Source organism: Podarcis tiliguerta, assembly GCF_965153285.1.
Source record: "Podarcis tiliguerta genome assembly, chromosome: 1".
Taxonomy (NCBI): Eukaryota; Metazoa; Chordata; class Lepidosauria; order Squamata; family Lacertidae; genus Podarcis; species Podarcis tiliguerta.
The window spans coordinates 629000-654588 of NC_139534.1; the positions used below are offsets into that span (position 1 = coordinate 629000).

A 25589-nucleotide genomic window follows, 5' to 3' on the forward strand; every position below is an offset into this window, starting at 1 on the left:
AGAGACTCTTAGACCCATGCAATCTTTGCATACAGGTAAAGGGACCCCTGACCATTAGGTCCAGTCGTGACCGACTGGGGTTGCGGTGCTCATCTCGCTTTACTGGCCGAGCGAGCCGTCGTACAGCTTCCGGGTCATGTGGCCAGCATGACTAAGCCGCTTCTGGCGAAACCAGAGCAGTGCACAAAAATGCCATTTACCTTCCCGCCGCAGTGGTACCTATTTATCTACTTGCACTTGGATGTGCTTTCAAACCGATAGGTTGGCAGGAGCTGGGACCGAACAACAGGAGCTCACACCGTCGTGGGGATTCAAACTGCTGACCTTCCAATCAGCAAGCCTTCCAATCGTTCCATGGCACCCACTGAGTCCCTTTCCTCCATTGAAATTAGACTCCAAAGAAGTATTCTGTTTTAACCAATCAAATAGGAGGGTTATGTGCTTGATTGCAAGTTTTGGGTAGTGCCCATGACCATTTCTCCATTTTGCAAATGTGCACAGGGGCCTCAAAAGGTTGGCAACCCCTGATTTAATTGATGGCTAGGTACCAGGTCTCTGAAGTTATTTAAGCACTATTGCCACATTTAATAGGTGTCATGTTGCACATCCAGTGTGTCACATCTTGCAGTGCAGTTTGGAGCACCTCAGGTATCATGACACTTTCAAGCTGTTGACTCAAAAGATATCAAAGATATTACTGGACTATGATATTACTATTATATAAGTTTTTTCTTTTATTGTCACATACAAAATACAGTTACATGTTGGAAGGCACTTTAGGCTGCATACAAATGGCACTCTTTTTGTGCAATCATCTGTAACGTTAGAAGATTAACTGCCCACCTGTTGTCTTCTTTGCTTATAGAGAAGCATACCCATTAAGATCATTAGAAGAGGTATATTTATTTCTTTTTTGTCAGAAATGGGCCTACATTTATTTCCAAAGAGCTTTACAGTTTCTGCAGTAGAAATTTTTCACATCATCCTCCAACAGAACAGAAAAGAATTGCATTAGGTTTTAAATAATTCAGCTTTAGATGACATCATGAATTTTGTGCTTGTAGTCCAAATACTTGTAAGAGTTTTTTGCATTTGGGGAGTTAAATCATAAGAGAAATAAATCATTAACAGTTATTCTAAGTTAAACACTGGAGATCAACAAAAACAAAATTTTTATTGTTAATGTCTAAACAGACTTTTGCTGCTGTTTCTTCTTCAATTAGACCCATCTGTCTCCTTATTTTTATTTTTGGCACAATGTAATTCCTTATCAGTGGAAATGGGATCTGGAACTATCCGTTAGTATAAATAGATGCCTATTTGTCGATCACGATATCTCTAGCAATGAGCTCTTTCATTATTTCATTAGTACCACCATATATTGGCTGAACACGAGAATCTACAAAAGATCTAGAGAAAAATGTCAATGAGTAGATTGCAAAACATATTAGTACTTCTAAATAGAAACATGTGTCATCAGGGATACAAGCTTGGATCCTGGGAGAAAACTGCTCTTAATCTTCAAGTGTGCATTGCTTAAATTACAGTAGTTTTTACAGAGCAATTGTTTCATCAGAGTCTGTTACATTCTCCCTCACTATGCTAAGCTTTGAGGAGAAAATTGTTTTTATGCTATTTATTTATTTATAAAGCTAAACATTTAAAAAGTAACAACAACAAGGAGAAAGTAAGATACAAAGCTAATTGTCATATTGATGATTACACTAGCACACTGTCTAACATTTATATTCTTGTTAATAATAACCATTTTTAATTTATTTTCCAGATGCTTTGAAATCAAAAGAAATCCTGGTCTGTCCATAAAAGACCATATGTGTTTAGAGGTTTTCCAATAAAGTTCCTTGCAAGCAATATCTATCTATCTATCTAATCTCATTTTTTTCCGTCTATAAGACGTCCCCCTAATTTTGACATTATTTTTAAGGAAAAAGACCTAGTCTTATACACAGTAATTCTTAGGAATAAAATGATGGGACCTTAAATGTTTGAAAAGACAACAGGACATAATTTTGACCATAGAGACAAATAATATATCTCAAAGTACCCCAAAGGTTGGGTGATGAGCCACACATTACTTAACTGGGATCTTAAGTACCGTTCGTTGCTGCAGCTTGTGAGGTCCAAACTGGCCCACTGTCATCCTTAAATCATATTAATAATGATGCTGAAACATCTGCATGGCAGCACTGTCCTAACAGTTTCTCATCTGAAGAGAAACTGGTTAGTAATTCAGCTCAAGCACCAGTCTCTGTTTCTCTAGACCTATTGATTATAATGTTCTGCAACTCCTCTTCTTCACAACCAATAGATAATGAAGTTTTACGTTTTGGAAGAAACTGCCTTAATCCTGTTTAAAGGTGAGTGTTCAGGTTTCAACCAGTCACTGGACCCAGAGAGGACACAGGGGCTCAATTAAAATTCCCGTGTCAACATTTTGTACTTAAAGAATACAAACATCGTTTCCCAGCTTGTAGACTTAACTGGATAAGTAAAAGACCACTGAAACATCTCTCTTTATGGATGATCAGCTTTTCCCGAACAACAGGCATGCCTGTGAGGATAAAAAGTAGTCGTACTTACTTTGCAATTGGATATTCCCACATATATCCCCATCCTCCATGGAGTTGCACGCACTGAGTAGCCACATTGTTTTGGAGATCAGAAGCCCTTAAACAGAGAGAAAATCTGTTTCCATAGCAGTTAAGCTTAGATCTCTTAAATAAGTTGCACCACCACAATCTTTTAATAATCACCATTTTGAAATAGCTTGCATGATGCTCAAAATAATGTATTGGCTGTAGAAAAGGTTTCAAATGCAGGTTGATGCAACATTTAGAGGGGGATTCAATGCAGCACTAAGGAGATCACTGCCAGGGAACAATCTCTCCCCCCCCCCCCAAATCCTCTTCTGGGGGTTCTCCAGACCCTCCCGAGCCAATTTGGAAGGAGAGGGGGGTACAAAGGGAGAGAACAGGGGAAAGCCATATTGCACTAGCACAAGACCTTGAATTGGCTTCCAGTAGTGGGAAACCCTTAGTTGAATCTAGCCCCCTACAATTCTTGGTTTTATGTAATGCTTTCCTTAGTGATAAAAGCACTACCTAGGCAACACAGTTTGATTGGTACTTTTGTCCCAGCGCTGAGTTTTCCATTCCAGTTTAGAATGTGCACACACACTCTAGGATCTTTTCCCATGCAGCAGTAAAAAGAGAACAGCTCTATCTGAATACAGCCAGAGTCATACTCAGTAATGATACCAAGAAACCGCTTTACTTAAGGAAACTATAAGGAGTTTTATTAGGGGATAAGATATGGTTGCCATGGGCTGCAGTATTCACCATGTGGTTATGACTATAGTTAATCATTCTGCACAGACAAAAAGACAATGGTGATTTCCTTTTCTTAGAGGCTAAGTAAAATTACTTTCCTATCAGGAATTTATACCCAAATTTCTTTTCCATAACTAGAAATACCCCATCTGGACTTTGTTATTGGTGTGTGTTTCTCTTTCTATAGTTTCCACAAGAGAAAAATCAGTATAGCCTCACAAAAATGTTTTCTGTCCTTCTAATCTAGCATCTGATTTCTTTCAACCATGTAGTTAATTCAATCTGGCATCAGTACAAAGTATTACCTTAGCTGTTTTTACTTGTCTAACTCTGTCTGGTAAAACATAAGTTAATATGTAACAGCAATAACAACCCAGCGGCTTTTTCTGGCTAATGAAAAATGGAACTCTAAAGAGGCAGCCCAGGTCAGGATGTGTTATAACATGGCAAGTGAGCAACATTTCCACCCTGAAGAGCCAGAGAGATTTGGGGAAATGCTTGGTGAAAAATACCGAGTCTATGTTTATGCAGCATGCTATATGGAACTACTTATTTGATAAACCTTCAGCCGTTTTGAAATAAGATCGTGTTATGGTTTCCAAAAGCCATTCAGCTCAGCAATTAAGCATTGTTATGGAAGCCAGACTTCTAATATCATGGTCTCTTCAAGCTGTATTTTGCCAAGAGCAATTTAGAAGCTGAGGTCAAGGTGACTTGTCTACCTCAAAAGAGGAGGAGGGAGAGAAAAAGAAATACAAGATCTTCCTGAATAAATTAGCTGACAAACTTTATTCAGTTCAAGGACTGCAAGTAGCCAACACTGCTTTAAAACCAACCCAGCATACCCAGTTTCCAAATCTAAGGAACCCAGTAATTTCCAGTAATGGGTGCCAGAGTCTTTTATTAAAGGGTCCTCACCCATTTGTACTGCATTGTAGTCATGCAGCCAGATTCTTTCCTACTTTCTAATTGCCTTTCCAGACTAGTTCATAGCCAATAAACGCAGTGTTCATTTGGTATATAGACCTCACCTCACTCATGGCATCATATTATTTTGAGGACAAGGCATTTTTCTCATCTAGAGGCAGCATCTGTGCTACTACAAGTGCTGCATGGGGTGCGAGCATGACTAGTATTCTTAGTGACGAGCAATCAAGAAACAACCCTCTGTCACATTCTTCTGTTTTCTTTCCATTTTAATTCCCTGCCTGCTGCTATTGTGACGAGCCCCCTACATCCTGAAATATTCCCAACAGTGCCTCCTGATGCCTGGTATTTGACACCCACTGTGGTGAATACTGAATAGGCATATATATTGCATTTTTAATTTCCCAGTGCACATTTTCGCATTAACCCCTTTTTCACAATAGCTAACTGATTTGCAGTGGAAGTCTAGAATTATCAAGGAAGTGGAACCAACCACTAAATGAATTTCTGGTCTGCTGCCTAGACCCCTTACATCAAAGGCAGAGACTCTCCTGCCATCGGTCTCACGAAACAATGCACCTCCATTAAGACCGCAGCTTTTGTTGGTCTCCAATTTCCAAAAAATATGACAGGCTTGATCTAAATCTAAAAACGTTCTCATTCTCTTTCAGAACTTCTTTCTCGCAAGGAACACTGTATTGGTCAGGCAAGAAGGTATAATCAGCAAAGTTAGATTGACTTTACTGATTTTATTTGCAAGCCTGTGTGTGATAGTCGCCTTCCATTTCCTCTCATCAAACATTCTTTAAATACTTGGGCATTTAAATTCACTGCTTTAAAATGTATTTCTCATTAACAATTTTCCCTGTGTGCTGGAGGCTGTTAAGCTACCCCCTTGTGTTCCAATGACATTTCACAGGGTTTTGTTCTGTGTCCTCTTAGCTGTAGCAAAGTAAATATCAAGCTCCTTGCTGTTTATATTTCTAGAGCTTGGCTTAAGCAGAGAAGTCCTTGTCAGCTGGGCTCAGACACCCTCCCAAAGAGCCTAGAGGAGCCTTTGCTGGCAGAAGTCCAAAATGTCTGATAGAGTTGGAAGGGCCCCAGAGGGTCATCTAGTCCAACCGCAGGCTGGCAAAGGCTAACTTTGAGGGGGGTTTTCACATTTCGTTTGTGGTGGCAGCCTATCAGGATGTATTTGTTGTTACTGTTAACTTTCTTGCACTTAAGTGTTGAATGGCCTCATGTGGAGCATCCAGACCTAAATGGTTGCACAAGTGCAAGGATTAGCATTAGCACAATGGCTTCCCCCACCTCTCCTCCCTGGTGGGACTTCCAAATCTGTTCCAGAGGGCTGGAGGGGAACTCAGAACAATATTACACGGTGCGGATGAGAACGTTCTGTGGTGCAAGGGGAAATCCCTGTGCTGATTGTGTGATCTGCTTCATGCTATGTTAAACACAACTACTTAAGAAGTAGTTGCACTTTCCTAACCATTTCAGGAACTTTTACTTCCATTTTTAAAAATCAATCCTGCTGTTCAAAATGAGCCCTGGGGTGTGCATCCCACTTCTCATATGCACAAGTATTTGTGCACAGAAGTAGCAAAATTAAACTGAAGGAAGGATCATGGAGACATTTGTCACCCCCCAGGAAATTCTTCGCACCCCTGTAAGAAAGGCCTTTCACAGCCTGTCAACCATATGAGGTTATGTTCAATGTAACTGTTCAAAAGACAGAGATGTTATATGGAAAGTTAGATAACTTGTTTAACACACATACCAGTACTTGGCCATTGAAGCGGTGGCAGAATCCAGCCGTTTCACGGAGTGGAGCTGGAGACAGCTGTCCAGAAACGTACGACCTACACATGTTTGTGTTTTCAGTTCTGCTAGCTTGTGCTGCACAGTCTTCCAATTCAAGAAAGAAAATGCACAGTTTATTTACCTGGGAGTAAGATCCATTAGAACTGAGCAGCACGTCAGGCACCCCATAATGTACCTCTCCTATATTTTATGTGGGTTAATGATCCATAGGCTGGCAGGTTCAATTCTGCTCTCCCACGGCACAGAATGCACCACCCACAAAGTTCCAAACTATTCTTAAAATGTACATTACACTGTGTACTCTGGGAAACATTTGCGAAGGAAAGCCACTGTAGCATCAGGAAGGCCTGTGGAGGTGCTCCAAGGAAGCACAGATATAGATGTGCTACGTGGAAGGTGCCTGGGAAAATGGAAATGAGACAATACAGGCAAAGCGTCTGGTGAGAAGTGGATACCTATCAGTATTTCCCAAACTTGGGTCTCCAACTGTTTTTGGACTACAACTCCCATCATCCCTTTACTAGCAGGACTGGTCAGGGATGATGGCAGTTGTAGTCCAACAACAGCTGGAGACCCAAGTTTGAGAAGCACCGCTTGGCAGAGAGAACAGAACCAGTATAAAGACAGAAGGCAGGGTGAGGTAGGGGAGAAAAGGCAATAAATTATATGAGGTTGAACCCAGGTTTTGTTTGAAATTGCTAGCAAGGAAAGTATTCATTTCACCCGGAAGGATACTGTTTTCTCAGGGTATATCAGGTTTGTCATGCTGTACTGTATCCAGGACCAATTCTATGGATTTCTCTAAAATTTACACTTGTAAAAATTAGGTTCTTGAGGAAAAAATGGTGAACTGACTCATGCACATGCTGCTAAACTATGTTTTTAGTGTGATGTGCATATACAGCCATAGGGTGACTTCTGGCAAGCGATGGGCTGCACCGCACAACGGTTGGGAGGAATGTTTTTGCCAAAAATCTCAGAAACCTCATCAGGAGGGCTTTAAACTGACTAATGTGGGGGAGGGAGACAGTGCTCCTGAAGGTAGGAGTCTATCAACTGATGAAGATGATCATCCAAATGTCATAGACCAAATGGAGCAAACAGCACGCAGACCTAGTGGTGGGAGGAAAAAATCCTTAAATAAGAGACATGGGGGAATGATTAATGGACTTCAATGTCTGTACACTAATGCGCAAAGCATGGGAAATAAACAAGATGAGCTTGAGCTCTTGGTACAGCAAACTAAATATGACATAATAGGCATCACTGAAACCTGGTGGCATAAGTCCCACGATTAGAATGTAATAATGGAGTGATATAATCTATTTCAGAGAAACAGACCAGACAAGAAAGGAGGAGGAGTGGTGTTATATGTCAGGGATGTGTATACCTGTGAAGAGATCCAAGATTTAGAACCTCAAAGCCAAAGTGAGAGCATTTGGGTCAAAATTAAGGGAGAGAAGAATAACAGTGACCTCATTGTGGGAGTTTACTATAGATCCCCAAGCCAAACGGAGGACATAGATGATGCCTTCCTGGAACAGATGGCCAAGCATGCAAAAGGAAGGGAGATAGTAGTAATGGGGGACTTCAATTACCCGGATATTTGTTGGATGGTGCCTAAAGAAGCCAGGGTGGCTATCTAAAGAACTTTTAACTGAGTTAAGATTAAAAAAGGATGTGTACAAAAAAATGGAAAAGGGGGGAAACCACCAAAGAGGAATTCAAACAAATAGCCAACATGTGTAGACACAAAGTCAGAAAAGCTAAAGCACAGAATGAGCTCAGGCTTGCTAGAGAGGTTAAAAGCAACAAAAAAGGCTTTTATGGGTATGTTCGTAGCAAAAGGAAGAACAAAGAAACAGTGGGGTCACTCAGAGGAGAAGATGGTGAAATGCAAACAGGGGACACAGAAAGGGCTGAACTCCTCAATGCCTTCTTTGCCTCAGTCTTCTCCGATAAAGAAAACAATGCCTGACCTGAAGAATTTGGAGCAAATGATTCAGCAGAGGAAACACAGCCCAGAATAACTAAGGAGATAGTACAAGAATACTTGGCTAGTTTAGATGTATTCAAGTCTCCAGGGCCAGATGAACTGCATCCAAGAATATTAAAAGAACTGGCAAATGTGATCTCAGAACCACTGGCAGTCATCTTTGAGAATTCCTGGAGAACAGGCGAAGTCCCGGCAGACTGGAGGAGGGCAAATGTTGTCCCTATTTTCAAAAAGGGGAAAAGAGAGGACCCAAATAATTACCGCCCAGTCAGTCTGACATCAACACCAGGGAAGATTCTGGAGCAGATCATTAAGCAAACAGTCTGTGAGCACCTAGAAAGGAATGCTGTGATCACCAATAGTCAGCATGGATTTCTGAAAAATAAGTCATGTCAGACTAACCTGATCTCGTTTTTTGACAGAATTACAAGCCTGGTAGATGAAGGGAACGCAGTGGATGTAGCCTACCTTGATTTCAGCAAGGCATTTGACAAGGTGCCCCATGATATTCTTGTAAAGAAGCTGGTAAAATGCAGTCTTGACTATGCTACCACTCAGTGGATTTGTAACTGGCTGACTGACCGGACCCAAAGGGTGCTCATCAATGGTTCCTCTTCATCCTGGAGAAGAGTGACTAGTGGGGTGCCACAGGGTTCTGTCTTGGGCCCGGTCTTATTCAACATCTTTATCAACGACTTGGATGATGGACTCAAGGGCATCCTGATCAAATTTGCAGATGACACCAAACTGGGAGGGGTGGCTAACACCCCAGAGGACAGAATCACACTTCAAAACGACCTTGACAGATTAGAGAACTGGGCCAAAACAAACAAGATGAATTTTAACAGGGAGAAATGTAAAGTATTGCACTTGGGCAAAAAAAATGAGAGGCACAAATACAAGATGGGTGACACCTGGCTTGAGAGCAGTACATGTGAAAAGGATCTAGGAGTCTTGGTTGACCACAAACTTGACATGAGCCAACGGTGTGACGCGGCAGCTAAAAAAGCCAATGCAATTCTGGGCTGCATCAATAGGAGTATAGCATCTAGATCAAGGGAAGTAATAGTGCCACTGTATTCTGTTCTGGTCAGACCTCACCTGGAGTACTGTGTCCAGTTCTGGGCACCACAGTTCAAGAAGGACACTGACAAACTGGAACGTGTCCAGAGGAGGGCAACCAAAATGGTCAAAGGCCTGGAAACGATGCCTTATGAGGAACGGCTAAGGGAGCTGGGCATGTTTAGCCTGGAGAAGAGGAGGTTAAGGGGGGATATGATAGCCATGTTCAAATATATAAAAGGATGTCACATAGAGGAGGGAGAAAGGTTGTTTTCTGCTGCTCCAGAGAAGCGGACACGGAGCAATGGATCCAAACTACAAGAAAGAAGATTCCACCTAAACATTAGGAAGAACTTCCTGACAGTAAGAGCTGTTTGACAGTGGAATTTGCTGCCAAGGAGTGTGGTGGAGTCTCCTTCTTTGGAGGTCTTTAAGCAGAGGCTTGACAACCATATGTCAGGAGTGCTCTGATGGTGTTTCCTGCTTGACAGGGGGTTGGACTCGATGGCCCTTGTGGTCTCTTCCAACTCTATGATTCTATGAATGTCTCGCTGTGGTGAACATTCCACCAGCGCAAGCCTTGAAGTTTGTCAGATGTCACCGTCTCCCCTTACCCCATGTACCATCCAGGAAGTTCTCCCAGCTACCCTAGAGTCAAATCTGGGGCCAAGGAGAGGGGGGAAAGGCCGATTGCACATTAGGTGAATCAAACAGGTAGTCTGACGTGTGGTGTCAGAGCTTGTCAGAGTAATATACGCTTTATGGGATTCAGACATTTATTATGACTTTACAGGACAAAGAAACATGCCTAAATGCTTACCTGCAAATGTGCAACTGTTTTTCCAAAAGCTTTTCTTTGTTTAACATAGTTTCTTGTCTCTTCAAACATGAATTCACAACTGGCAATTGCCATATCAGCAATCAACAACCTTTCCTTAAGAGATGGAGGGAGAAAACATTCTCACATGTGCTCATTACCACAGAAAAGCTATTCGTATGCACAGTTCTGTATTTGATATTCTCTGCCCTTTCATCACAAGCTAGTCTTCCCAGTCTTTAAAAGTGATGTGGACCAGAATTAAGCTTCTAATATTTTCAACATTCTTCAAAATCCCCACAGGGTTCAATTTGGATATAAAATTTTTAGTCCCAGATCCAAATTGCTAGACATGTGTCTAGAATAGCAACATCAGCCCTATATTGATGGCCAAAGTGTGTAGTGTATAAGCACAGCGGGGGGGGGGGGGGTTGAGATTACCATTTTGCATCTATGCGCCTGAGAACCTGTCCACACAGGAGACCTAAGTATATGCACCTCATGTATGTACATTCTGAACACACAATATATTGTTAGGAGTTTGTGGGGTGCCACACATCCTAAATTCCTCAGGTTGTATATGTGTGTGTGTGTGTGTGTGTGTGTAAATAAATCATATATTGTAAAGTCAGTAGTCTTTTCTATGCCTCACTGTCCAAAGGGAAACAGACTCCATGTAAAGCGCACCTGCAACCCCTGGAATTTTGCACCACTCTTCGAGTTTGGGAAGGCGCATAACAACAATGCATCCTGAGAAAAATTGGACGTGGAATATATGCATGTAGGGCCATATGCAGAAGCTATGTTCAAATTACAAGAATCGGGGCAATATCTTAAAGATAAGTAAATAGGTATCAGTTTTACACTCCTAAGAAGTAGCTGTTGCCAAGACATTACCCCATTTGCCTCTACATAGTTACATCCTTTTTTCAGACATTGTGAGATATCAGGATGACGTGATGTTCAGCAGGTGATATATCACAATATTGAAAAGCAGATATGACCCAACCCTACCCCAGACAGTGAGCAGAACACTGACTGCCTCATCTCGTCTTGCTACTCGCGCCAGCCAGACTAGAAGGTGGATGGGACGGGATTTTTTCTCATTTTTCGCTGTGCCAGCTCCAGAATGGAACAGCTGAAGATGGAGTCACTAATGTTAAATAACAGTTATCCATTATGCTGCGATCAAATGCGTCTGCAACAGATCTACTCAATATGGTATCATAATTTGAAATCAAATTGTCCACCCACAATCATTTTAATATTAAACTGGCATGGCAAAAATCAGTTACATTATCAAACCATTTTGATAATTCTTAGGAAGCTGTGATCTCTTAAATTAACACACAGGTCTGTAACCCAGTAGAAAGAAGATCACACATCAATTTCAAATGCAGTATTTCCAACATGAAGCAGCAAAAAACCCACACTGAGATCAGCAGGTGGTAGCTGCTGAAATCCTGTGGTGGAGATCAAATGTCACACCATGCAATCTGTCGCTGCAATGAACAAGTCATGCCTTTGTGTGCCTCAGTGTGGTTTTATGTCTCCCCTACCTGAGGAAGCTCTGCCATTAGATAATAGAAACCTTTGTTCTCCTGTCCAAGCAAGGCCCCAGCAGGCAGGCGGACATCTTCAAAAAACAGCTCTGCCGTGTCCTAATTTTAAAAAAAATCACACAGAAAATTTGCTACCACCATTTTGCAAGTCTGCTTCTTGTTCCCTTCATACACACAGGCTCAGAAATCAAACTGCTGATGAAAATTATAGCTCACCACATCCATTTTCTAAGGACCAAATGCAATGTAGCAGCAGTAGCCATGTTTGTCTCAAATGTCTGTCCCACCGCCAACACTTGGTGAGCCGTAGGGTGTGCCTAATACTTAACATCATGCACGGGGGACAGGAGACAAATCCCACCCCTCCATCAACCCAGGTACTGTACTTTTCTCAGATGGGCTCACTTCCATTACTGGAACAGGGTTGGGGCAGGACATATATACATACACAGAGCAGGAGTTTGGGAAACTGACCTTGGGGAACTGGGGCAGTGGAAGTTAAGCTGTCTTCACCAATGCACCACTTTTGAGGCTAAGATCAGGTTCCTGCCCCACAGCTCACTTTGTGTCAAAGGGGCAGACACATGAGATGCCAAAGGTGGCTGCCACCACCATGGGATGCCGCTGCACAAGTAGCTTCTGGGTGAAGGGCTCCTTTGCGTGATGTGTGGTCCTGCACCCACCTTTCAATTTTGCTCTCTATTTTAGTGCTAAATAATACACTTCTTAATAGTTTTAGAATATTTATGTCATTCCTCAAGTTGCATTCATCACAGGCAATCATCAGAGTGGCTTCTCAGACTCCCACGACTCACCTGTGCTTTAAGTCCTATTTTCTCAAGTTTACGCCCTTTGATGAATCCTTTCATTCCTTCTTCTACTAGAAAGAGGCTAATGCCATGAGCAGGGGAACGGGCCTCACGGTTTGTAACAGCCACGACAATTACTACATCACTCATCCAACCATTAGTAATGAACACCTGCAATACAGTGGAGTGGGATAAAGTAGCTACATACTATTGCTATGACTTTCTTTGTCTTGGAGACAGGGTCTCTGTTAAGGAACTCCAGCTGCAGCCATTTACAATGCAGCGGTGATTTGCAATGAACATTCACATGGAGGAGAGGGGAACCCATCACAACAATGCTACCATAGAGTCAGCCATTCCAGTTTTTACTGGTGGATTTCTCTCTGAGCAAACCATTGCTTATTCGTTTTATCTTGCAGCTTTCGTGCTAATTGTCTAGTTTAATCAAGATCACTTTGAATTCTTGTTCACAGGACAGGATACAGAAGAGACCCAAAGATATCCCACTGCCAAGTGATCCCCATCACAAGGAGTAAGGCAGACGGGAAAAAAGAGGCTCACGATTCTTCTAATGCAGCTCTTAAAAAAAGAAGCAGCAAGCAGCAAACCGAACATTAGCATAACGTAAACTTATAATCCAGTAAGCACACTTAACTAGGGCAGACTTCTCAAACTTAGTGGCCTCCAGATGTTTTGGACTTCAAGCCCCAGACTGCAAAGCCATATTGCTTGGGGATGATGGAGACTGTGGTCCAAAATATCTAGAGAGCACCAGTTGGGGAAGGCTGCTGTAAAGCCCTGTGGAGGACAATGAGTCTTAATTCTGACCAAGTAAAGATGCTTGGGATTGTGCTGGAAATCAACCATGCCACCGAATCCTGCAGAACACTTTGCTGTAACTAATTTCAGCGTGTCAGAAGAGCCGTGAACAAGCGAAAGCAATAGAAAAAATTAACAATGTTCTCGTCTCTTTTCCCAAACATGGGAATAAATGCTGTTACATCCTAAAAAGCCCTGCAACTTTGTGTGGCATTGTACTGACTGATGAAAATGTTTTGTATCCTGGCCTTCCTCCAATTTGCTCAGGGTCCTGCACATGGGGCTATCTATTCTATCCTTACAACAACCTAGGTGGTAGACTGAGAGGTGGTGTTCCCCCTCCTCCTCCCTGCCCCAAACTTTTATCAGAGAAGAAGAGAAGCAGTTCAAACTAAAGGATCTAATAACAAAGCAACAGCAACCTGGCTGCATGCAGTTGGCATCCAGCATGGCATTTTCCTTGAACCCTGAACAATACACTCACCGAGAAAGTAAACTCTTTCTTTTTTCTCTTTTGCATTGATGTAGTCAAGTTTTTATTTGCCTCCTTGATCCCCTCAGGCAGTTTCATACCAGGGAAGCCATTCTACTGCCAACTCTTTTGAACTGTGAAATATTTGCACATTGGTTACCCTGTGCAGGCCAACTATGTTAGAACACGAAAAGGCCAAATTCTTCAGATGGTCTTTATATCTTCCCCAGATAAAAGAAGTACAGAAGAGCACCTGCTAGGCTGATTGAGTTTTGAGGCTGCCGGCAGAAGTAGCCACATTACCTGGCAGCATGAATTCTCGTAAAAAACATAACGGGAAGTAGCTTGGCACTGCTTCTTTGGCAAAAGGTACAGTGGCAAGACCACCGTGGCCAGTTTAGAAGCCATTATCTCAAAGGGCTGTAAGATGAAGCCTACACCGAATCCAGAATAATTTATCCTTCCTGTACATACCTTACTGCCATTTAGAATCCAGTCACTTCCATCCTTTTTTGCGTATGTTCGCACACCCTGCAAATCGCTAACAATAAAACAGTTCTTAATAGTACGGAGGGAAAGGCACAGTATTTATTTTTAAATAACCCCAGCATAGATAGATCACACACCAGGGAATCTATTATATATAAAAGCAAGTTCTCCGAATAGTCACACAAACAAAAACAAAGAAAAAAGAACCCCAAGCAGAATCCAGAAGAGAGTTAGGCATATATGGGAGGAAATTCAGTGTTAACAAGGTATATGAAAAAATAGATCCTATTCTAATGGTGATCCATTGCCATTCACTCCTACAAGGGGGGAAAGTATAGCACTGCCCTTACGAACAGGGCTGCAATAAGGGCAAAATCTGCCCTCCGTAAGGAGGCTCCACTGTATTCAATGCGGCTTACCCACAGGTAAACATGCACAAGATTGCACAGTAAGGGAGCAACTCTTTTTTATTATTTAAAACATTTATTCAAAGGTTACAATACAGTTTTGTTCGCTGCCATAATATCACAGAATGAGCAATTCTAAGGTCTCAGCAAGGAGCAGTGGGACAGAGTAGCAGAATCAAAAGCCTCGCCAGATCTTGCCAGCCAGGGCAGAATGTGGGAAGGAGCACTTTCTCTCTTTTTCCTGCTCCAGTAGTTGGCCGGCACAGATTGGCCCCTATCCAAGTTATGGACCAGTTTAGGATCCTGCTCCACCTTCATAATGCCCTGTTTCAGAGCCATATCAGCAACACTACTGGTAATAGTGTTAAAAGAGAAGGAAGAGCCCACCAGCAGCAGAGGCAGGAAGAGGTAAGCAGACAGGGACATCTGCTACATCCTAACCTCCTCCAGCAGCCAGGCTCCGGGGGCTCAGACTGCAGCCTAATTAGCCACAATAATTTTTTAAAAAGCATTATCTAAACAGGGTAACAAGAAAAATTAAAGCATACATTAACACTTAATTTTCATGTGGAGTATTTGCATCCAATGTTACTTCAGCGGTGAGTGCTTTGCTTCTTTTTTCATCTAGTCCTGGAATAACAGCTTCCTGTTGATAATTATTCTGCCTCCTGCACTTGGAATCATGTGCATATAATTTCTTGTAACAACAGTAATGCTTTGCATTTATAGTGTTAACAGTTCCTCCTGTCTACACACTCAGAAATACTTAAGAGCAACCTTGTAAACTACTTAGCATTGTTTTTATACAAGGAGCAGAGGCCAACAGATGGTGATTTGCCAGTGGACTCTTAGTGAATTTGTGGCAGAGGAGAAATTAAAACTGGTTCCTTCCTGGTTCACAACTCCATCTTTCGACCACTACTCTAGCTCTCTGACCTAGTTCAGCAAAGTTAGAGGAATTTGCTCTGACAAACTGGTCCACCAATTTTACCTTATTAAGGTAAAGGTAAAGGTAAAGGTAAAGGTACCCCTGCCCGTACGGGCCAGTCGTGACCGACTCTAGGGTTGCGCGCTCATCTCGCTCAAGAGGCCGGGAGCTGGCGCCGTCCGAAGACACTTCCGGGTCATGTGGCCAGCGTGACTAAGCTGCAACTGGCGAGCCAGCACCAGTGCCGCACACGGAAACGCCGTTTACCTTCCCGCTATAAAGCGGTCCCTATTTATCTACTTGCACTTAAGAGTGCTTTCGAACTGCTAGGTGGACAGGAGCTGGGACCGAACAGCGGGAGCTCACCCCGCCACGGGGATTCGAACTGCCGACCTTACGATCAGCAAGTCCTAGGCACTGAGGTTTTACCCACAGCGCCACCCGCGTCCCTATTTTACCTTATACAGGAAGACAAAAGTATTTGAAATCTTACAGAGCACACACATGCACACACACTTAATGGGACTTACTTTTTACAACAATTAATTTTTGTAATTTCTTGGCTCACCTCCCAGCACCAGGCTCTGTCATAGCTATTGCACCAATACATTTGCCAGCTGCCATTTCTGGAATGAACCTCTTAATCTGCTCTTTTGAACCATAATTTGCTATATATGGCATGACAATATCGGAGTGAAGGCTGAATCCTGGGCCTGTGCAGTTAACATACATTCTGAAAAAGAAAGAAAGAAGTCAAGAGATGTTCAAAAAAGCAGCTTCACATTGATTTCAGGCTGATTTTTAAATACAATATCAAAACATAGAGAAACCTAATTATCAAATTATTTTTATAATTCCATTGTTTTTGATATCTAAAGTTTTTGTTACTGAGGGGAAGTTATGAAGCTAGGGACTGAATTTACTTGTTCAAAATTATTCCTTAAAGATAAGTTAAATCACACAATAGTTCCGCATACTGGACTTTCCTTTTTTAAAGGAAAAAGAGAAAGAGAGAGACCATGATCTAGGACTGAGATATAGGTAAAGGTAAAGGTACCCCTGCCTGTACGGGCCAGTCGTGTCCGACTCTAGGGTTGCGCGCTCATCTCGCTCTAGAGGCCGTGAGCCGGCGCCGTCCGGAGACACTTCCGGGTCACGTGGCCAGCGTGACTAAGCTGCATCTGGCGAGCCAGCACCAGCGCAGCACACGGAAACGCCGTTTACCTTCCTGCTATAAAGCGGTACCTATTTATCTACTTGCACTTAAGGGTGCTTTCGAACTGCTAGGTGGGCAGGAGCTGGGACCGAACGATGGGAGCTCACCCCGCCGCGGGGATTCGAACCGCCGACCATAAGATCAGCAAGTCCTAGGCACTGAGGTTTTACCCACAGCGCCACTGATATACAGCTGCAGATAAAACATTTTAAGTGTGTTGTAAAGTGCATTACACAAATGTGGCACTAGATGGCAATGGTGAGCTATGGCAAATATATATATATATATATATATATATATATCTCAACAGCCTACACCCCAAAATACAATTCACTATGGAAATAGAAACCAACAACCAACTTCCCTTCCTTGACGTCCTAATCTACAAAAAACCTGATGGCTCCCTAGGACACACTATCTACCGGAAAAAAACACACACCAACCGCTACTTACATGCACAATCACACCACCACCCTGCACAAATAAACTCCGTAGCCAAGACTCTCATCTCCAGAACCAAACGCCTGGCTGACGAAGACCACTTGACAACTGAGTTACAGAATCTCTCAAATGTGTTAATTGCCAATGGATACCAGCAAAACAGGGTTACGAAGCTAATCCAAAAAGAAACACCCCCCAAAAACCAAGACACAGAAGAAAACAATGGCATAGCCCTCCTTCCTTATATCAAGGGCACTACAGATAAAATTAGCAAAATCCTCCATAAACACAATATCAAAACAGCCTTTTGCACCAACCAAAAAATAGCCAATATCCTCAGAAACCCCAAGGATAAAATTCAGTTGGAAAACCAAGGGGTCTATGAAATACCCTGCAAAGTCTGCCCAGCCACGTACATTGGACAAACAAACAGACGAATAAATGCACGGATCGCAGAACACAAGAATGCCGTCAAAAAAGAAGAAAAAACTTCCTCTCTTTTCCAACACATGAAAGAAACAGGACACGAAATTAATTTTGCAGATTCCAAATTGCTCTTTAACATGGAACATCACCACAAGAGAATAATCATGGAAGCCATCGAGATAGAGAAACACCCTCACAACATGAACAAGCGTGACGACACATCCCGCTTGCCAGACATCTGGAAATTAGCCCTCCCCACAAAATCTGACACCAGATCCAGAGGCACACAGAACGCCATCACCAATCAACCACACCAGACCCAAACCCAGACCCTCTCCACAGATAAATTACAGACACCATCCAGTAGCCAAACCAGGGTGGCACCTCCGGATGCTGCACCCCCCTGCAATCCCTACACAGATCTGGCTGGCACAGGCCACAAAACCACAGCTCGCCCCTATACACGAAGCCAAGCCAGAGCACAACCAAGTGCAGTACAGCCATCTTCTCAGAAAAACTCTTCACAAAGTTCAAGAGTTCAAGACACGAAGGCTTTAGCAACTAATCCACACCTAATGACCCACCTAAGTGGGATTCAGGAAATCACTCAAGAAATCACTCAAGATATCCCTCAAGTAATTAAGGAACAAAAGAAGAAAAGGCACACTAGCCTGGGAACCTCCTCTCTGCCCAGAACATTGGAGGCTATACACCACACCTCCTCAACAGTATTTATAGGAACTCAAACACTGAGATCCTGCTCTGTTCCAGTAACAAGAAGCCGAAAGCACCAGCCTGAAGATGACGAGTGAGACCTCGTCGAAACGTCGCCTAGACACCCCAACTTTTACACGGGAAGACACCCGAGGACACCAAAACCTGCATTCCTGTACCCGTGAAAATCTACGAAAGCATATATATATATATATATATATATATATATATATATATATAAAACATTTTCACAGCTTTTTTATGTGTCTAGATTCCACCCTAGCCTCTCAACATACTGAAGGCGTGGCATTTTGACACAAATACAGATAACTGGAATCAAGTGCCGTAGGGGTTTCTGAACTGTACCATTGCAGTCTGGGGATGATGATGGCATGTCAGGGTCAAGGATTATAGCCTAGCCTTCTCTGCAATGTGTAAATTTTCTATGGGAAAGGATATACTGATGGGGGGACATTCAAGTACCGGTAGTCTGGGGAGCATTTCAGTCAAGATGCTGATTTAACATCTCAGCAAGAGCTGACATAAATACATAAAATTACCATCAAACAACAACAACCAGATTCACAGCAGTCTACCATTTAGCATCAAATCAATGTCCTGCACAATAAGATCAAGCAGTTTACAACTCAACATGAGATCACTTTTTAGTCGTTGTCAAAATATGGACCCAACAGTGGCAATGGTATCTCAGGAGGGATGGAATTCCTTATCCTAAGTCACCACCACACATAGCGCTCTGAGGAACACACAGAAGGACTATGACCTGCAGATGTCAATAAGTGGGTAGGCTGATATACAGAGAAGCTTTCCTTCAGGTATCTACACCCCAAGTTGTTCAGGGCTTTATACATTTCAGAAGAATTAGCAACACCCTAAAATGCTGCCATCAGGGTGCAAAAGGGAGGGGAAGCCAACAACAGTGTTCCCAAAATATATGGCCATAGGAAATCAAGAGCAAAAAGGTACTTGACATTGAAAAAATTATTTCACGGTGCATTTGCTACTTACTGCTCTTCCCAAACGACTGCTGCAGAGAAAAGATCCCCTCCAATGCCACCATGTTCTTCTGATATATTGACACCCAGCAAGCCCTGCTGTCCAGCTTTTTCCCAGAGCTCTCTGCTCACCTGTCCAGCTTTCTCCCACCTGCAAATAAAACAAGATTTGAGCGGAGTCTGTGGGATACTTTTTTACAGTGTGCCGGGCGGGGGACACAAAAGTGAGGAATTGCTCTATAAAAATGCATTGACTGAAAACAAAGACGTTTAGAAGCAAACCTATACACAATACCAAGAGTTGAGGATTGCTTCTATGTGTCTGTACGTGCACATGCTCAATCATGTGCACACTCACACCTGCTGATTCAGAGATGCAAGATTTAAGCACTGGGGGGGGGGGGTGTTCGTTGGATTTGTTCCCCTCCCCACCAATGGAGATACTGCAGCCAAACTATAAAGGAAGCCCCTGTCTTGGTCCCGCCACCCTCACAGGCACACCTGGTGGGGAAGCGGGAGAAGGCCTTCTCGGTGGCTGCTCCCAGACTTTGGAAGTTCCTCCATAGAGAAGCTAGACTGACTCCCTCCTTGTTGTCCTTCTGCCAGCAGGTGAAGACTTCCTTGCTCTCAAAAGTCAGTTCCCAAAAGCCAAAAAAACAGGCTTTGGAGAACTGACTGCAGCTGGTGTCTTGCTGCTATTATTGCAATTATTGGTGTAGTTTCAATAGTTATTATATACATATATAGTTTTAATTTTATCCATGCTTAATGGTTTTTTTTTAAAGGGGCGCGGGTGGCGCTGTGGGTAAAACCTCAGCGCCTAGGACTTGCCGATCGCAAGGTCGGCGGTTTGAATCCCGGCGGCGGGGTGCGCTCCCGTCGTTTGGTCCCAGCGCCTGCCAACCTAGCAGTTCGAAAGCACCCTCGGGTGCAAGTAAATAAATAATAATAAATAATAATAATTTTTATTTATACCCCGCCCTCCCCAGCCAAGGCCGGGCTCAGAGCGGCTTACAAGCAATAATAAAAACAAGATGAATGATTACAACTTAAAAACAAAAGTAAAATACATTAAAATAATGGAACATTAAAGTATTAAAATGTAGCCTCATCGTAGGGGAGAAGGAAAAGAAAAAAGAAAGAGAGGGGGGGAGGGAGTCAAATTGGCTCCAAGCCAAAGGCCAGGCGGAACAACTCTGTCTTACAGGCCCTGCGGAAAGAAATCAGATCCTGCAGAGCCCTGGTCTCATGAGGCAGAGCGTTCCACCAGGCCGGAGCCAGAGTTGAAAAGGCCCTGGCTCTGGTTGAAGCCAATCTAACTTCCTTAGGGCCTGGGACCACTAGGGTGTTGTTATTTATGGACCTTGAGGCTCTCCGTGGGGCATACCAGGAGAGGCGGTCCCGTAGGTATGAGGGTCCTAGGCCGTGAAGGGCTTTAAAGGTCAAAAGCAGCACCTTAAATCTGACCCTGTACTCCACCGGGAGCCAGTGCAGCTTGAAAAGCACTGGGTGAATATGCTCCCATGGCAGAGACCCCGTGAGGAGCCTCGCTGCAGCATTCTGTACCCGCTGGAGTTTCTGGGACAGCTTCAAGGGCAGCCTTGAAATAGGGACCGCTTACCAGCGGGAAGGTAAATGGCGTTCCATGTGCTGCGCTGGCTCGCCAGATGCAGCTTGTCACGCTGGCCACGTGACCCGGAAGTGTCTGCGGACAGCGCTGGCCCTCGGCCTCTTGAGTGAGATGGGCACACAACCCTAGAGTCTGTCAAGACTGGCCTGTACGGGCAGGGGTACCTTTACCTTTACCTTTTAATGGTTTTTTAATGATTTTCTATATTTTAAGCATTTCTTGTTTTTATCTGTAGGCTGCCTACAGGGGAAAAAGGCAAGGTATAATAATAGAATCATAGAATCATAATAATAGTAATAATAATAATAATACTCAGAAGTATTTAAATAAATAATTTAATTTATTTATTATTTAAATAAACTTAATAATAATAATACTCAGAAGTATTATTATTATTAAGTTTATTTAAATAATAAATAAATAAATTATTTATTTATTTATTTAAATTATTAAGTTTAATGGGGCAAACTATCAGGAAAGTAGGTATAGGGTTGCAGCCTTTGTTAACCTGCTGCATTACATTATTAAACCAAGGGCCAAACTATATTTATGTTAAATGCATGAATGCACAACAAGGGGAGGGCAGGATTTTTAGCCACAGAGAGGCCTGATCAGGACTACAGTGTGTGTGGTTTTGTTCTGCAATCCTTTTATCCCATGCCACTGTTCCAGCAAAGATACCCCAGTCCTGCAAAGTTGCTAAACACTGTAGGATGGAAAGTTCCATTGGCAAAAGTATAATCTCTTCTCCTAGAAGAACCGACATGTAATTTAACATTGCTTCCAACAGGAGGTGGCGGGTGGGGGAGAAGGAACGAACTCGGGTTAACAAACACCACCACAGGCAAGACCACAAGATTTACAATGTTTAACTTACTCTCCATGATGTGGAAGCACAGCTTCCTGGAAGAACTTTCTTACACTTTCCCTGAAGATGTCATGATCCGATGAGAAGATCCTCCGAGTTCCTATGTCCATTAAGGTTTTAGCAGAGGAGGTTTCAAGGCGTGCCGATTCATGATTTTCTGTTTGAATAGATCTTTAAAAATAAAATTAAATAAGAGGACCTGTAGGAAAAACATCACATTTATACTGATTTTTTTTTTTTTAAGCAAAACACTAGTCACAATCTGGAAGAATGTGGGCAAAACTGGGAGTTATAAGAACACAGCTTCCACTGAAAACCTATTTATTTGCTGCATTTATATCCTACCCTTTTCTCCATGGAGCTCAAGGTGGTTTACATAGTTCTCCCACTCCTCATTTAATGCCCTGTGGGGTTCAGCTATGATTCAGACTCTTCTGATTCACAGTTTAAACTGATAAAGGCTTGGTATTCCCCACAGAACAATTTCAGTTCCCTGATCTTACGGGAAACTTAATATTATTCACATTCACGCTCACTTGCAAAAACAGGAAAGAGCAATTTAATAATTCTGATGTGTTGCAAAAGATGTCAGCCACAATCCCTAAATTATATGAAACAAGGATGAAATAATAACTAAAGTATTCAGTGCAACACTGAGGCGAAGAGGAAAAAGCTGGCAGCTGCTGCCATCCTCTGGACTGGTTGTCACATTTATTGGTTGGATTTAAATATATTACTCTTCTGCCATTCTGCCCAATGCAATTTACAATTTTAAAACACCAAATGTAGTCTGGTAAGAGTCCTCTCAGGCCAACTGGGAGCTGACAGCATGTGTGCTCCCTAAGCATAGATAGAAGCAACTTTTCCTTGGCACCACTGCTAATGGATCAGCACTGGCTGCCAATCTGCTACTGGGTGAAGTTTAAGCTTTTACTGCTCAAGTGCAAAACTCCTCAGCAGCCAAGGGCCTGAGGTCACCTTCAGCCTGCTTGAACTCTCAGGTCAAATGAGGCCCTCTTGTGGCCTTTCAGGCTTGCATTGTTTGCTATTGTTCTCATTGGTTTTACAAATGCATTTCAATCTAATTTTCTTGTTTCAACCTCATATTTTGTTTGCACTCCTTTTCTTTGTTTTTGTGCACTGCTACAATTTTTTTGGGATGGTGGATGGTTGGTAAATTCTAGAAATAAATCAATATCTTTTCTGCACTTTTGGATATTAGTGGATCCTCCCCTACCTCTTCCACTCACACTTTCCCCTCTGCCAGGACCTCTCCAAACCATTCATCTAGCAGCTAACGTGACTCAAACGCTCTCTGGACATGAACTGCGCCACGCTGGCACTTTGTACACCAGCTAACCGTCTCCTGGCGTGAAAGATGCACTGACTGGTTTGTCAACAGCATCAGAGAGAGGAGAGAGAGAGAGTTATAAATAGAACTTTAAATATTTTAAAGCCAGAGGGAAGAAAGAAGTAATTTTCTATTTTTAAACCACCAGGACGATGGCTGTCCCTTTAATAAATCATCTCTTGTAGTTGAATGATAAAGAGAGCAAAGGTATCTTCCAACACCAGCCTTGTCATGTCACAGTAACTATCTAAGCAGCGCAACACAGGCAGGAATTGGGTCATAGTTCACAGCTGGTTTTTCCAGTCTTACAGGAGTTCTGGATTGGAAATAAGGATACAAGCCACTTGCCTTTTAATTCCTATGGCAATTTATTCCTCTTCTAATTATGGGGCAATTGACAATCACAATCAAACTGCAATTACTCCTCATCTGCACCACTTGCACCCCCTTCCTCCTTTTTTTGAGGCTGGGTTTGCACTCTATCAACGGATGTGCAGCAGGCAGAAATTAAACAGGTGAGGCGTTCAGCATTCTTGCCCTTCAGTTCTGGCAAAGACTGCGCCGGTGGCATTTATAACCTGTGGCAGGAAAACCCCTCCTTGCAATCAGGGCCGGATTTAGATGCAGAGAGGACCTGGGCTCCCCCTCTTGTGAGGGCCCTCCCCATCCCCCACCCTCACGAGGAGAAGAAAATGGAAGAGCGTTATAAACAAAACTGAAGGAAGCCAAGGTTGATGATGGGTATTTAAAATTCTGCAATTCACAATTTCTCCTCTAAAGAATGCTCAGTGTGGACAACCTCTCTTGAGACATTGTGGCCCTTAATTCATTTTTAATTCTTTTGGGTCTTGAAAAACTATCTCCCAAGCAGTTAGTGACCATAAAACTAAGAAATAGCCACAAAACTGCTTCCACATTAGGAAAGGCCATCTGAATTTTTTCCTTGTATATAATTTGATAAAGCTCTGTATGAGACAAAGAGTGCTCTGCTGTAAGCAGGTCTTCCGGGGGATACTTCCATCAACAGTTCAACACCTTGCTGAATTTCTTGCTTAGATGCTATCAGAATAGAAAGAATGGAAAAACAATTGTGCAACATCACTGTACACAGTACTTCTTCTTTTTAAATTGGCTTCAGGTGCATCTAATATAGGAATAAAGGATTTTATTCTAAACTTATCTCTTGAAGAAAGTGCTCTTCTGTTCCCTCACTCTTTGTCTCCTTGTTTTGTAGTTAACATTTGGCAAGGTGGCTTTTGCTTGCTTCTCAAGCTCATCAAAATCTTCTCTTTAAAAATTCCAGAAGTGAACTGTACAAACTTGCACAAAAACTCAGTAACAGGTCTGATTTTTTAAGAGCTTTGCTGATCTTGTGAAAATGACCAAGCACACAGATTTATTTCTCTAAGATTCTGCAGATTTTGGCTATAAACTAGGGCCCCACAATTTTTTTCCCAAGTTGGGCCCTAGAGGTTCAAACTGGGCCCCACTGGCTGGCCCTGAGTCTCAGTTGCTGGGCCCGGGTTGCCCTGCCATCGCATGAAGTCTTGGGTTTGCAACTTTGGGAGAAGGGAGACTGCCTACTGGGGGGCAGGTGGGCTAGGGAGGCCCCCTAGATTTAGAGGCCCTAGGCTTTAGCCTACTTAGCCTATACATAAATCTGACACTGCTTGCAATACAGTGGTACCTCGGGTTAAGAACTTAATTCGTTCTGGAGGTCCGTTCTTAACCTGAAACTGTTCTTAACCTGAGGTACCACTTTAGCTAATGGGGCCTCCTGCTGCCGCCGTGCAATTTCTGTTCTCATCCTGAAGCAAAGTTCTTAATCCGAGGTAATATTTCTGGGTTAGCAGTCTGTAACCTGAAGCGTCTGTAACCCGAGGTACCACTGTACATTCTGGGGACAGCTACTCACTACAGCCCAGTGATGTTATGAAGAGGCAGCTGTCTTTAATAGGGGCATAAACAGGCACAGATCTATTTATTTCCAACTAATTTTAAATTTACAAGGGTTCTTTCTTCTTCTCCGGAAGTACTGAGAGTTTCACGGAAAGGGGGGAGGGAGAGAAAGAACTTTAGCAGAAGATCCTTAATGGGAGCTGCTTCTGTTTCTGTTTTGTAGACTCGCGATCTCAAAACTGCCAGGCGCGCACCGAGGATCTGGGGGACTGACTTCTGGGGGATACTTGCGCCCTACTTTTCCCGCCGGTGCAAGGCGCTCTGCGGCCCCTGCCAGGCCTTCTCAGGCCTAAAACTGCCGCGCCCAGCTCGGCCCGCTTCTCCAGCCTCCCTGCAGCCCCTGCCCAAGCGCTCACCTGGCAGGCGCCCGGCCGCCTGGGAGAGAGGCCAGCAGGCGCGCGGCGCGGCGCACCGGCAGCCTCGACGTGGCCATGTTGCCGCTCGGCTTCCTCTCCAGCGCCGCCTCGCCTCCCGGGAGCCCTCCGGCGGACGGGAACGCGCGCTGC

At 43.2% G+C, this 25589-nt stretch overlaps 1 protein-coding gene across 2 annotated transcripts; it reads right to left on the bottom strand.

Moving 5' to 3' along the window:
- Window positions 1–710: 710 nt before the first annotated feature.
- Window positions 711–25589, bottom strand: ACADL (acyl-CoA dehydrogenase long chain). Of its 2 annotated transcripts, none has more exons than XM_083400071.1 (11): window positions 25440–25589; window positions 21783–21944; window positions 19289–19426; window positions 16031–16195; window positions 14113–14179; window positions 12354–12518; window positions 11536–11637; window positions 9980–10093; window positions 6058–6185; window positions 2602–2688; window positions 711–1410 (listed from the first exon to the last, which is right to left on the bottom strand). In XM_083400071.1, exons 1-11 carry the CDS (start codon window positions 25514–25516, stop codon window positions 1317–1319), a joined length of 1299 nt encoding a protein of 432 aa, XP_083256197.1. In that variant the 5' UTR covers window positions 25517–25589; the 3' UTR covers window positions 711–1316. The 2 variants fall into 2 exon arrangements, with proteins under 2 accessions (XP_083256197.1, XP_083256198.1); XM_083400072.1 differs by lacking the exon at window positions 25440–25589 and adding an exon at window positions 23011–25416.